This window comes from Carcharodon carcharias, assembly GCF_017639515.1.
Source record: "Carcharodon carcharias isolate sCarCar2 chromosome 37 unlocalized genomic scaffold, sCarCar2.pri SUPER_37_unloc_2, whole genome shotgun sequence".
Lineage (NCBI taxonomy): Eukaryota > Metazoa > Chordata > Chondrichthyes > Lamniformes > Lamnidae > Carcharodon > Carcharodon carcharias.
Genome location: NW_024470767.1, coordinates 698,109 through 712,209, shown reverse-complemented (window position 1 = coordinate 712,209; position 14,101 = coordinate 698,109). Strand labels below are relative to the sequence as shown.

The following is a 14,101-nucleotide window of genomic DNA, read 5'->3' as shown; positions in this document are numbered from 1 at the left end:
CTCCCTGTGATTGACAGGTCCTGGGAGGAGGTGGGGCTATCTGGGTGATTGTCAGGCTCTGGGAGGAGTCTTGTCTATCTGGGTGATTGACAGTCCCTGGGAGGAGGCGGGGCCATCTGGGTGATTGACAGACCCTGGGAGGAGGCGGGGCTGTCTGGGTGATTGTTGGGCCCTGGGAGGAGGCAGGGGTTATCTGCGTGATTGACAGGCCCTGGGAGGAGGTGGGGCTCCCTGTGTGATTGACAGGCCCTGGGAGGAACTGGCGCTCCCTGTGATTGACAGGTCCTGGGAGGAGGTGGGGCTATCTGGGTGATTGTCAGGCCCTGGGAGGAGTCTTGTCTATCTGGGTGATTGACAGGCCCTTGGAGGAGGCGGGGTTATCTGCGTGATTGACAGGCCCTTGGAGGAGGCGGGGTTATTTGCGTGATTGACAGTGCCTGACCTAACCATGTCAGTGCTATCTAACTGTACCATTTATTGTTGGTAAGCTGGGCTCCATTGGCGCTTTCCCCTCACAAGCTCGAGGACATTGAGTCCATTGATATTTCCTGCTGCCTGCTGCTTAGACTTGGTCACTGATAGGAGTGGAGCATCTCCTGTTGTTAATGTCAGTGCCACACAGCTTGATATACAAACCTAATTTGTAGCTATCCTGTGATCTGCTGTTATTCCTCTAACTGACTTGTTCTTTTTGTTAGTGGGACACAGCAGGACAGGAGCGGTTTCGAACCATCACGTCAAGTTACTACAGGGGAGCTCATGGCATTATCGTTGTTTATGACGTCACAGACCAGGTGAAAGAAGTGGAGAAGCTTCAAACTCCATCGATCCCATCCCTCCAATCCTCCAACTCTCCATCCATCCCATCCCTCCAATCCCCTAACTCTCCATCCATCCCATCCCTCCAATCCCCTCTCTCCATCCATCCCATCCCTCCAATCCCCTCTCTCCATCCATCCCATCCCTCCAATCCCCCAACTCTCCATCCATCCCATCCCTCCAATCCCCCAACTCTCCATCCATCCCATCCCTCCAATCCCCTAACTCTCCATCCATCCCGTCCCTCCAATCGCACAACTCTCCATCGATCCCATCCCTCCAATCCCCTCTCTCCATCCATCCCATCCCTCCAATCCCCCAACTCTCCATCCATCCCATCCCTCCAATCCCCCAACTCTCCATCCATCCCATCCCACTAATTCCCCAACTCTCCATCCATCCCGTCCCTCCAATCCCCTAACTCTCCATCCATCCCGTCCCTCCAATCCCCCAACTCTCTATCATTCCCATCCCTCCAATCCCCCAACTCTCCATCCATCCCATCCCACTAATCCCCCAACTCTCCATCCATCCCATCCCTCCAATCCCCCAACTCTCCATCCATCCCGTCCCTCCAATCGCACAACTCTCCATCGATCCCATCCCTCCAATCCCCCAACTCTCCATCCATCCCATCCCTCCAATCCCCTAACTCTCCATCCATCCCATCCCTCCAATCCCCCAACTCTCCATCCATCCCATCCCTCCAATCCCCCAACTCTCCATCCATCCCATCCCTCCAATCCCCTCTCTCCATCCATCCCATCCCTCCAATCCCCTAACTCTCCATCCATCCCATCCCTCCAATCCCCTAACTCTCCATCCATCCCGTCCCTCCAATCCCCCAACTCTCCATCCATCCCATCCCACTAATCCCCCAACTCTCCATCCATCCCATCCCTCCAATCCCCCAACTCTCCATCCATCCCATCCCTCCAATCCCCCAACTCTCCATCCATCCCATCCCTCCAATCCCCTAACTCTCCATCCATCCCATCCCTCCAATCCCCTAACTCTCCATCCATCCCATCCCTCCAATCCCCTAACTCTTCATCCATCCCATCCCTCCAATCCCCCAACTCTCCATCCATCCCATCCCTCCAATCCCCTAACTCTTCATTGATCCCACCCCTCCAATCCCCTAGCTCTCTTATCGAATCCCAATGCTCCAATTCCTTAACTCGCCTATCGAATCCCATTTCTCCGATCCTCTAACTCTCCCATTGAATCACATTTCTCCAGTTCCCTATCCCTCCCATCAAATCCCGTTCATCCAATCCACTAACTTTCTATTGAACCCCATTCCTCCAATTTCCTCCATTCCCATCGAATCCAATTCCTACAATCCCCTAACTCCTCATCGAAGACCATCCCTCCAGTAACGTAATTTGCTGATACCTCACAGCCTGTACCTGTGGTCTCCTGTGTCAACTCTTTCTCTCTGTAGAAGCTTGGAGTGAAGAGAGTGGGGCAATGCACAAGAGGCCAGAACTGGAGGAGCGCAGAGACCTCATAGGGGTGTAGGGGCTGGAGGAGGTTACAGAGATAGGGAGGGGTGTAGGGGCTGGAGGAGGTTACAGAGATAGGGAGGGTTGTAGGGGCTGGAGGAGGTTACAGAGATAGGGAGGGTTGTAGGGGCTGGAGGAGGTTACAGAGATAGGGAGGGTTGTAGGGGCTGGAGGAGGTTACAGAGATTGGGAGGGTTGTAGAGGCTGGAGGAGGTTACAGAGACAGGGAGGGCTGTCGGGGTTGGAGGAGGTTACAGGGATAGGGAGGGTTATAGGGGCTGGAGGAGGTTACAGAGATAGGGAGGGTTGTAGGGACTGGAGGAGGTCACAGAGATAGGGAGGGTTGTAGGGGCTGGAGGATGTTAAAGAGAAAGGGAGTTTTGTAGGGGCTGGAGGAAGTTACAGAGATAGGGAGGGTTGTAGGGGCTGGAGGAGCTTACAGAGATAGGGAGGGTTGTAGGGACTGGGGTGTTTTATAGAGGTAAGGAGGGCTGTAGGGGCTGGTGGATGTTACAGAGATAGGGAGGGTTGTAGGGGCTGGAGGAGGTTACAGAGATAGGGAGGGTTGTAGGGGCTGGAGGAGGTTACAGGGATAGGGAGGGTTGTAGGGGCTGGAGGAGGTTACAGAGATAGGGAGGGTTGTAGGGGCTGGAGGAGGTTACAGAGATAGGGAGGGTTGTAGGGGCTGGAGGAGGTTACAGAGATAGGGAGGGTTGTAGGGGCTGGAGGAGGTTACAGAGATAGGGAGGGTTGTAGGGGCTGGAGGAGGTTACAGAGATAGGGAGGGTTGTAGGGGCTGGAGGAGGTTACAGAGACAGGGAGGGCTGTCGGGGCTGGAGGAGGTTACAGAGATAGGGAGGGTTGTAGGGGTTGGAGGAGGTTACAGAGATAGGGAGGGTTGTAGGGGCTGGAGGAGGTTACAGAGATAGGGATGGTTGTAGGGGCTGGAGGAGGTTACAGAGATAGGGTTGTAGAGTCTAGAGGAGGTTACAGAAATAGGGTTGTAGGGGCTGGAGGAGGTTACAGAGATAGGGAGGGTTATAGGGGCTGGAGGAGGTTACAGAGATAGGGATGGTTGTAGGGATTGGAGGAGGTTACAGAGATAGGGAGGGGTGTAGGGGCTGGAAGAGGTTACAGAGATAGGGAGGGTTGTAGAGGCTGGAGGAGCTTACAGAGATAGGGATGGTTGTAGGAGCTGGAGGAGGTTACAGAGATAGGGAGGGTTGTAGGGGCTGGAGGAGGTTACAGAGATGTGGTTGTCGGGTCTGGAGTTGGTTACAGAGATAGGGTTATAGGGGCTGGAGGAGGTTACAGAGATAGGGAGGGGTGTAGGGGCTGGAGGAGGTTACAGAGAAAGGGAGGGTTGTAGGAACTGGAGGTGGTTACAGAGATAGGGAGGGGTGTAGGGGCTGGAGGAGGTTACAGAGATAGGGAGGGGTGTAGGGTCTGGAGGAGGTTACAGAGATAGGGAGGGGTGTAGGGTCTGGAGAAGGTTACAGAGATAGGGAGGGGGTGAGGAGGGATTTGAACACGAGGATGTGAATTTTAAAATCGAGGTGTGTCTGGACCGGGAGTCAGTGTGGGTCAGTGTGAGCACAGGGGTTGATGGGTGAGGGGGACTCGGTGTGAGTTCGGACACGGGGGGTGGGGGGCAGCAGAGTTTGGGATGAGCTGAGGTTTGCGGAGGGTGGAATGTGGGAGAGTCTCCGGGAGAGGGTTGGGATAGTCGAGTGTGGAGGTAGCAGAGGTGTGGGTGAGGGCTTCAGCAGCTGATGAGCTGAGACGGGGGTGAATCCGGGCGATGTTACGGGGGTGGAAATGGGCGAATAGGAGGTCGGAATCTCAGCCCCGGGTTCGAATGTGACACTGAGGCTGTGAACAGACTGGTTTAATCTCAGACTGTTCCCTGGGGGGAGAGAGGGATGGAGCTGGTACCTAGGGAATGGAGACTGGAGCGGGGACTGAAAACAATGGCTTCGGTCTTCCCCATATTGAATCGGAGGAAATTTCTGCCCATCCAGGACTGGATGTTGGATAAGCAGCCGGACAATTCAGAGGGAGCGGAGGAGTGGAGGGAGCTGGTGGTGAGGGACTGCTGGGCGAGGGAGCTGGTGGTGAGGGACCCCTGGCTGAGGGAGGTGGTGGTGAGGGAACCCTGGCTGAGGGAGCTGGTGGTGAGGGACAGCTGGGCGAGGGAGCTGGTGGTGAGGGACCCCTGGCTGAGGGAGCTGGTGGTGAGGGACCCCTGGCTGAGGGAGCTGGTGGTGAGGGACCCCTGGCTGAGGGAGCTGGTGGTGAGGGACAGCTGGGCGAGGGCAGTGTACACATGGTAACTGATGTTGAAGTTATGGGTGAGGGTTTCAGCCACCTGCAGGGAGTGGAGGAGGGGAGCCCCTTAGTTGTGAGTTCTAAACTGAGACCTCTGTCGATACAGGAATCCTACAATAACGTCAAGCAGTGGCTCCAGGAGATTGACCGATATGCCAGTGAAAACGTCAACAAGTTGTTAGTGGGAAACAAATGTGACCTAACAACCAAAAAATTAGTGGATTACACGACAGCAAAGGTGAGCAGTGGAGAGTATAGATTTCACACTGACTGTCACTCGGGTACGGGTCCCACACACACTGACTGTCACTGGGGTTCGGGTCCCAGACACACTGACTGTCACTGGGGTACGGGTCCCAGACACACTGACTCTCACTGGGGTACGGGTCCCACACACACTGACTGTCACTGGGGTTCGGGTCCCACACACACTGACTCTCAATGGGGTACGGGTCCCAGACACACTGACTCTCACTGGGGTTTGGGTCCCACACACACTGACTCTCACTGGGGTACGGGTCTCACACGCACTGACTCTCACTGGGGTACGGGTCCCACACACAGTGACTCTCACTGGGGTACGGGTCCCACACACACACACTGAATCTCACTGGGGTACGGGTCCCACACACACTGACTCTCACTGGGGTACGGGTCCCACACACGCTGACTCTCATTGGGTTACGGGTCCCACACACACTGACTCTCACTGGGGTACGGGTCCCACACACACTCACCCTCCGACACTGTGGTGCCCCTTCAGTACCCTGGTACCAAGCTACAGTGTACTTGGGGTGTGTCCTTGCTCTTTCCCTCTCCCGGCCCCCTGCTTTGTGACTGTTTTGAATGGGGAAATTTTGCCTTCCTCCGGCAGGAATTTGCGGACTCGTTGGGAATCCCGTTCTTGGAGACCAGTGCGAAGAATGCCACCAATGTGGAGCAGGCTTTCATGACCATGGCTGCTGAGATTAAGAAGAGAATGGGTCCTGGGGCTACTGTGGGGAGTGAGAGGCCAAACCTGAAAATCGACAGCACCCCTGTGAAACCCTCTGGAGGGGGCTGCTGCTGAGAGCGAGGGGAAGTGGGGGGGTGTGCGTGTGGTGGGAGATGGTGGGCAGGGGTCATGATGTCTGTTGGAATTGGGGAGTGGGAGGGAGAGGAATGAGTGTAACATTCACTGCCGCCCCTCATCCACCCTCGGCCCCTGCACAGAGAATTCTTATCCTCTTGGGATTTGGCAGGGATTCCATACCCCTTCCAAACACACCCCCCCCCCCCCCCCCCCCCCCCCCAACCCACCCACCCACCCCCCCCCCAAGCCTCTTTCCACCTCTGAACCCTTCTGTTGCTGCCAGGACCAGCACTGCGGGGTGGGTGGAGTGACATACCATTCAGTACGGAGACAGAGAGAGAGAACCAAACAGTCTGCTTCAGATTGTGGCTGTCTCAATCTCCCCTCCTGTTCCTTCTCGTGTGTGTGTGTGTGTGTGTGTGTGTGTGTGTGTGTGTGTGTGTGTGTGTGTGTGTGTGTGTGTGTGTGTGTGTGTGTGTGTGTGTGTGTGTGTGTGTGTGTGTGTGTGTGTGTGTGTGTGTGTGTGTGTGTGTGAGAGAGATGCACGTGGATTTCTCTGAATGTTGTGTGTGCGCATCTGTGTGTGTGTGTGTGTATGTGTATGATGCATGTGGGGTTCCTCTGTGTGTGTGTGTACATGATGCATGTGTGTGTGTGTATATGATGCATATGGGGGTTCCTCTGTGTGTGTGTATATATATGATGCATATGGGGTTTCCTCTGTGTGTGTATATATGATGCATGTGTGTGTGTATATATGATACGTGTGTGTGTGTGTATATATGGGTGTGTGTATATATGATGCATATGGGGTTTCCTCTGTGTGTGTGTGTGTGTGTGTATATGATGTGTGTGTGTGTATATATGATGCATGTGGGGGTTCCTGTGTGTGTGTGTATGTATATGATGCATGTGGGGTTTCTCTGCGTGTTGTGTGCATGGGTTACTCTGTGTGCAGATCGTGTGTTTGTGTGTGCAGATCGCGTGTTTGTGTGTGCAGATCGCGTGTCTGTGTGTGCGCGCGTGTCTGTGTGTGCGCGCGTGTCTGTGTGTGCTTGCGTGTCTGTGTGTGCTCGCGTGTCTGTGTGTGCGCGCGTCTGTGTGTGCAGATCGCGTGTCTGTGCGCGCGTGTCTGTGTGTGCTCGCGTGGCTGTGTGTGCTCGCGTGGCTGTGTGTGCTCGCGTGGCTGTGTGTGCTCGCGTGTCTGTGTCTGCTCGCATGTCTGTGTGCTCGCGTGTTTGTGTGTGCAGATCGCATGTCTGTGTGTGCGCGCGTGTGTGTGCGCGTGTGTCTGTATGACGTCTGGGGGGGTTCCTCTGCGTGTTGTGTGTGTGGGTTACTCTGTGTGTAGACTGTGTGTGTTGTGTGAAGGCTCCTCCATGAGTTGTGTGTGTGTGTGTTGCTTGTGGATGGTCTCTGTGTCCTTCTATTCATGTGACTCCAATTTAGTTAAAAAGCTAAGCCCCCTTTAGGGCTGGTCCTGCTCGATTGCAGAAGTGTTGATTTTACAGTAATCCCCGTTTTTGTACTGACTCCCTTCTCTCTTCTCCCCTCCCCCAGTCCCTCAATCAATATCCCAGACTCTCCTCACACCTCCCCCCTTCTCCCCTCCCCCAGTCCCTTTGTCTTTAACCCGGACTCTCTCAATCCTGAACTCCATACTGTGTCTATCTGTCCATCCCTCCCTTCCCATGAACCTGCCAATCTCACTATTGACCAGGAGGCCTTGGGGAGACATTTAGCCCCTGAGATGTATTTGGGATGAGGGAAGGGGCACCAAAGGGGGTCCACAGTTACCCCAGCTCTTGCACGTTGTCCCATGCTCTTGGATTGGATTGAGGGGGGGGTGGGGTCGGTGAAGCAAGGCTCCCTGTCTCTGATCACTACCCCATAAACCCCCCAACGACTGGTGTTGGGGGTTGCGATGCCTCCACAGTTGATAATCCTGCAGTGACACCTCCAATCTCCAGTAACACTTCCACTCTCCCTCTGACTCCCCCCACCTTCCCCGCAGAGGGGTTGGGGGTTGTGGGGGAGCGGTGTTGGCACAGTCTCGATGAAACACAGGCTTTCCAATGGGATCATCGCTTTGAGAACAAACGGAGAGTGTTACCAAGTGTCCCATGTCTCGGAGGTGAACCTGAAGCCCCCAGTTGGTGAGGGATAGGGGTAAAGGCCAGGGGAAGAGGGGATGGGAGGTAGGAGTGGAGGAGGGGCAATGGGAAAGTGACAGTCTCTCTGGGTCTGCGTGATCTCGATGGTGAGGGGGGGGCGGAGGGTAAGGAACAGGGGGATGAGCGGGAAGGTCTGAGTGGAGGAGGGGTGACAGTGAATGGAGAGTCTCTGTGGGTCTGCCTGATCTCTCGATGGTTGTGCTGACCCCTCGAGTAGTTTGTTGACTCTCAGCGGCTGTTGGCAGGTCCCTGACAGTTTGGTCTCTCTCTCTCTCTGTCTGTCTGTCTCTCTCTGTCTCTGTCTGTCTGTCTCTCTCTGTCTCTCTCCCTGTCTGTCTGTCTCTCTCCCTGTCTGTCTTTCTCTCTCCCTGTCTTTCTCTCTCCCTGTCTGTCTCTCTCCCTGTCTGTCTCTCTCCCTCTCTGTCTCTCTCCCTCTCTGTCTCTCTCCCTCTCTGTCTCTCTCTCTGTCTGTCTGTCTGTCTGTCTCTCTCTCTCTCTGTCTGTCTGTCTCTCTCTCTCTCTGTCTCTCTCTCTCTATCTCTCTCTCTGTCTCCCTCGCTCTGTCTCTCTCTCTCTCTGTCTCTCTGTCTGTCTGTCTCTCTCTCTCTCTGTCTGTCTCCCTCTCTCTGTTCCTCTCTCTCGTCTATCCATTTCTCTCTCTCTTTCTGTCTGATTCTATCTCTGTCTCTCTCTATCTGATCTCCCCTTTCTGTCTGACCCTCTCTCACCCTCCCTCCCTGTCTCCTCTTTCTGCACCCCCCTCTTTCCTCTGTTCTGTGCCTCCCTCTCTTCCAGCTGACTCTGACCCTCTGTCCCTCCCAGTATGTTGTACATAATAAATTTCAGTCACCTGATGGTTTATTTGTGTTTTGAAAGTCTTTGCATTTGAGTGTAAGCACAGGTCCAGACACTGTTCTTTTTGTAATAAAAACCGACCTGGTTCCTGTTGTTTAACACCCAGGTCGTACCCAGTTATCATGATTTTACACCCTTGTGGCTTCATAGAACTGTAATAAAGTCGGTCTTGGATCTCTCTTTCTGAACATGGTCTCAGTTTTTCAATGGGGAGTTGGCTGGTCCAGACCAGGGGCAGTATACAGGACACCGGGCCCATCCTATTCCCCTCCTCCCACACAGGACACTGGGCCCATTACTGTGTGAGAGCTTCATTATAACAGAACAGGAGGAGGCCATTCGGCCCCTCGAGCCTGCTCCGCCATTCTATACCATCGTGGCTGATCTGATTGTGGCCTTAACCCCACTTTCCTGTCTGTCCCCCCATAACCCTTGACTCCCTTGTCGATCAAAAATCTGTCTAACTCGGCCTTGAATATATTCAGTGACCCAGCCTCCCCTGCTCTCTGTGGGGGCGGGGGGAGAGAATTCCACAGACTGACCACCCTCTGAGAGAGGAAATTCCTCTTCATCTCCATCTTCAATAGGAGACCCCTTATTCTGAAACTGTGTCCCCCCCCCCGTTCTAGATACCCCCACGAGGGGGAAACATCCTCTCAGCCTCCAACCTGTTATAACCCCACCCCCCTCAGGATCTGATATGTTTCAATAAGATCACCCCTCATTCTTCTAAACCCCAATGGGTACAGGGCCCAACCTGCTCAACCTTTCCTCATGAGACAAACCCCCTTCATCCCGGGAATCAGCCGAGTGAACCTTCTCTGAACGGCCTCCAGTGCGAGTCTATCCCTCCTTAAATAAGGAGACCCAACCGTGCACAGTGCTCCAGGTGGGGTCTCACCAACACCCTGTACAGCTGTAGCAACACACACTACTTGAAAGCAGCAGTGGTGGGGGGGGTAAAGGGCAGCATTCCATTTGCCTTCCTAATCACTGTCTGTATTGGCATAACTGTATGATTCATGTACCAGGACACCCAGATCCCTCTGTACCTCAGAGTTTTGCACTCCACAGGGAATACTGGTGGACACTGCAAACCACACACACACTCACCATCGCACATTAATGCACACTGTCACTGAAGCCGTACTGAAACCACAACCTCACTGGAGAAGAAAGTGAATTTGGCAGGAAGAGAGTCAGCACTTGGAACCAAGAGTGCACCTCAATTGGACCCTGGAGCAAGGACCATTGGAGCTCTAGGCTTGACGCCCCGTTATACCAGCACGATAGAGGTAAGATCCAAGAGTAAATCTCCCTCCACACCGTCCCCATCAAACACTCCCAGGACAGGTACAGCACGGGGTTAGAGACAGAGTAAATCTCCCTCTACACTGTCCCCATCAAACACTCCCAGGACAGGTACAGCACGGGGTTAGATACAGAGTAAAGCTCCCTCTACACTGTCCCCATCAAACACTCCCAGGACAGGGACAGCACGGGGTTAGATACAGAGTAAATCTCCCTCTACACCATCCGCATCAAACACTCCCAGGACAGGTACAGCACGGGGTTAGATACAGAGTAAAGCTTCCTCTACACTGTCCCCATCAAACACTCCCAGGACAGGTACAGCACGGGGTTAGATACAGAGTAAACCCTCTACACTGTCCCCATCAAACACTCCCAGGACAGGTACAGCACGGGGTTAGATACAGAGTAAAGCTTCCTCTACACTGTCCCCATCAAACACTCCCAGGACAGGTACAGCACAGGGTTAGATACAGAGTAAAGCTCCCTCTACACCGTCCCCATCAAACACTCCCAGGACAGGTACAGCACGGGGTTAGATACAGAGTAAAGTTCCCTCTACACTGTCCCCATCAAACACTCCCAGGACAGGTACAGCACGGGGTTAGATACAGAGTAAAGTTCCCTCTACACTGTCCCCATCAAACACTCCCAGGACAGGTACAGCACGGGGTTAGATACAGAGTAAAGCTCTCTCTACACTGTCCCCATCAAACACTCCCAGGACAGGTACAGCACGGGGTTAGATACAGAGTAAACCCTCTACACCGTCCCCATCAAACACTCCCAGGACAGGTACAGCACGGGGTTAGATACAGAGTAAAGCTCCCTCTACACTGTCCCCATCAAACACTCCCAGGACAGGGACAGCACGGGGTTAGATACAGAGTAAAGCTCCCTCTACACCGTCCCCATCAAACACTCCCAGGACAGGTACAGCACGGGGTTAGATACAGAGTAAATCTCCCTCTACACCGTCCCCATCAAACACTCCCAGGACAGGTACAACACGGGGTTAGATACAGAGTAAAGCTCCCTCTACACCGTCCCCATCAAACACTCCCAGGACAGGTACAGCACGGGGTTAGATACAGAGTAAATCTCCCTCTACACCGTCCCCATCAAACACTCCCAGGACAGGTACAGCACGGGGTTAGATACAGAGTAAACCCTCTACACTGTCCCCATCAAACACTCCCAGGACAGGTACAGCACGGGGTTAGATACAGAGTAGATCTCCCTCTACACTGTCCCCATCAAGCTCTCCCAGGACAGGTACAGCACGGGGTTAGATACAGAGTAAATCTCCCTCTACACTGTCCCCATCAAACACTCCCAGGACAGGTACAGCACGGGGTTAGATACAGAGTAAAGCTCCCTCTACACCGTCCCCATCAAACACTCCCAGGACAGGTACAGCACGGGGTTAGATACAGAGTAAAGCTCCCTCTACACTGTCCCCAACAAACACTCCCAGGACAGGTACAGCACGGGGTTAGATACAGAGTAGATCTCCCTCTACACTGTCCCCATCAAACACTCCCAGGACAGGTACAGCACGGGGTTAGATACAGAGTAAATCTCCCTCTACACTGTCCCCATCAAACACTCCCAGGACAGGTACAGCACGGGGTTAGATACAGAGTAAAGCTCCCTCCACACCGTCCCCATCAAACACTCCCAGGACAGGTACAGCACGGGGTTAGATACAGAGTAAACCCTCTACACTGTCCCCATCAAACACTCCCAGGACAGGTACAGCACGGGGTTAGATACAGAGTAAATCTCCCTCTACACCGTCCCCATCAAACACTCCCAGGACAGGTACAGCACGGGGTTAGATACAGAGTAAATCTCCCTCTACACCGTCCCCATCAAACACTCCCAGGATAGGTACAGCAAGGGGTTAGATACAGAGTAAAGCTCCCTCTACACCGTCCCCATCAAACACTCCCAGGACAGGTACAGCACGGGGTTAGATACAGAGTAAAGCTCTCTCTACACTGTCCCCATCAAACACTCCCAGGACAGGTACAGCACAGGGTTAGATACAGAGTAAAGCGCCCTCTACACTGTCCCCATCAAACACTCCCAGGACAGGTACAGCACGGGGTTAGATACAGAGTAAATCTCCCTCTACACCGTCCCCATCAAACACTCACAGGACAGGTACAGCACGGGGTTAGATACAGAGTAAAGCTCTCTCTACACCGTCCCCATCAAACACTCCCAGGACAGGTACAGCACGGGGTTAGATACAGAGTAAAGCTCCCTCTACACTGTCCCCATCAAACACTCCCAGGACAGGTACAGCACGGGGTTAGATACAGAGTAAATCTCCCTCTACACTGTCCCCATCAAACACTCCCAGGACAGATACAGCACGGGGTTAGATACAGAGTAAATCTCCCTCTACACTGTCCACATCAAACACTCCCAGGACAGGTACAGCACGGGGTTAGATACAGAGTAAATCTCCCTCTACACTGTCCCCATCAAACACTCCCAGGACAGATACAGCACGGGGTTAGATACAGAGTAAATCTCCCTCTACACTGTCCCCATCAAACACTCCCAGGACAGGTACAGCACGGGGTTAGATACAGAGTAAAGCTCTCTCGACACCGTCCCCATCAAACACTCCCAGGACAGGTACAGCACGGGGTTAGATACAGAGTAAAGCTCCCTCTACACTGTCCCCATCAAACACTCCCAGGACAGGTACAGCACGGGGTTAGATACAGAGTAAATCTCCCACTACACTGTCCCCATCAAACACTCCCAGGACAGATACAGCACGGGGTTAGATACAGAGTAAATCTCCCTCTACACTGTCCACATCAAACACTCCCAGGACAGGTACAGCACGGGGTTAGATACAGAGTAAAGCTCCCTCTACACCGTCCCCATCAAACACTCCCAGGACAGGTACAGCACGGGGTTAGATACAGAGTAAAGCTCCCTCTACACTGTCCCCATCAAACACTCCCAGGACAGGTACAGCACGGGGTTAGATACAGAGTAAAGCTCCCTCTACACTGTCCCCATCAAACACTCCCAGGACAGGTACAGCACGGGGTTAGATACAGAGTAAATCTCCCTCTACACTGTCCTCATCAAACACTCCCAGGACAGGTACAGCACGGGGTTAGATACAGAGTAAAGCTCCCTCTACACTGTCCCCATCAAACACTCCCAGGACAGGTACAGCACGGGGTTAGATACAGAGTAAACCCTCTACACTGTCCCCATCAAACACTCACAGGACAGGTACAGCACAGGGTTAGATACAGAGTAAATCTCCCTCTACACCATCCCCATCAAACACTCCCAGGACAGGTACAGCACGGGGTTAGATACAGAGTAAAGCTCCCTCTACACTGTCCCCATCAAACACTCCCAGGACAGGTACAGCACGGGGTTAGATACAGAGTAAATCTCCCTCTACACTGTCCCCATCAAACACTCCCAGGACAGGTACAGCACGGGGTTAGATACAGAGTAAAGCTCCCTCTACACCGTCCCCATCAAACACTCCCAGGACAGGTACAGCACGGGGTTAGATACAGAGTAAAGCTCTGTCTACACCGTCCCCATCAAACACTCCCAGGACAGGTACAGCACGGGGTTAGATACAGAGTAAAGCTCCCTCTACACTGTCCCCATCAAACACTCCCAGGACAGGTACAGCACGGGGTTAGATACAGAGTAAAGCTCCCTCTACACTGTCCCCATCAAACACTCCCAGGACAGGTACAGCACGGGGTTAGATACAGAGTAAAGCCCCCTCTACACTGTCCCCATCAAACACTCCCAGGACAGGTACAGCACGGGGTTAGATACAGAGTAAATCTCCCTCTACACTGTCCCCATCAAACACTCCCAGGACAGGTACAGTACGGGGTTAGATACAGAGTAAATCTCCCTCTACACTGTCCCCATCAAACACTCCCAGGACAGGTACAGCACGGGGTTAGATACAGAGTAAAGCTCCCTCTACACCGTCCCCATCAAACACTCCCAGGACAGGTACA

The 14,101-nt window shown here is 53.5% G+C and overlaps 1 protein-coding gene across 1 annotated transcript in view; it reads left to right on the top strand.

Annotated features, from left to right (window-relative positions):
- Positions 1-5,926, top strand: part of LOC121274697 (ras-related protein Rab-1B) — a 29,770-nt gene extending 23,844 nt beyond the window's left edge. Inside the window, exons 4-6 of the mRNA XM_041182014.1 lie at positions 699-794; positions 4,762-4,893; positions 5,530-5,926. Coding sequence (XP_041037948.1) covers positions 699-794; positions 4,762-4,893; positions 5,530-5,724 — 423 coding nt within the window. The 3' untranslated portion in view covers positions 5,725-5,926. The remainder of the gene's footprint in view (positions 1-698; positions 795-4,761; positions 4,894-5,529) is intronic.
- Positions 5,927-14,101: the final 8,175 nt, after the last annotated feature.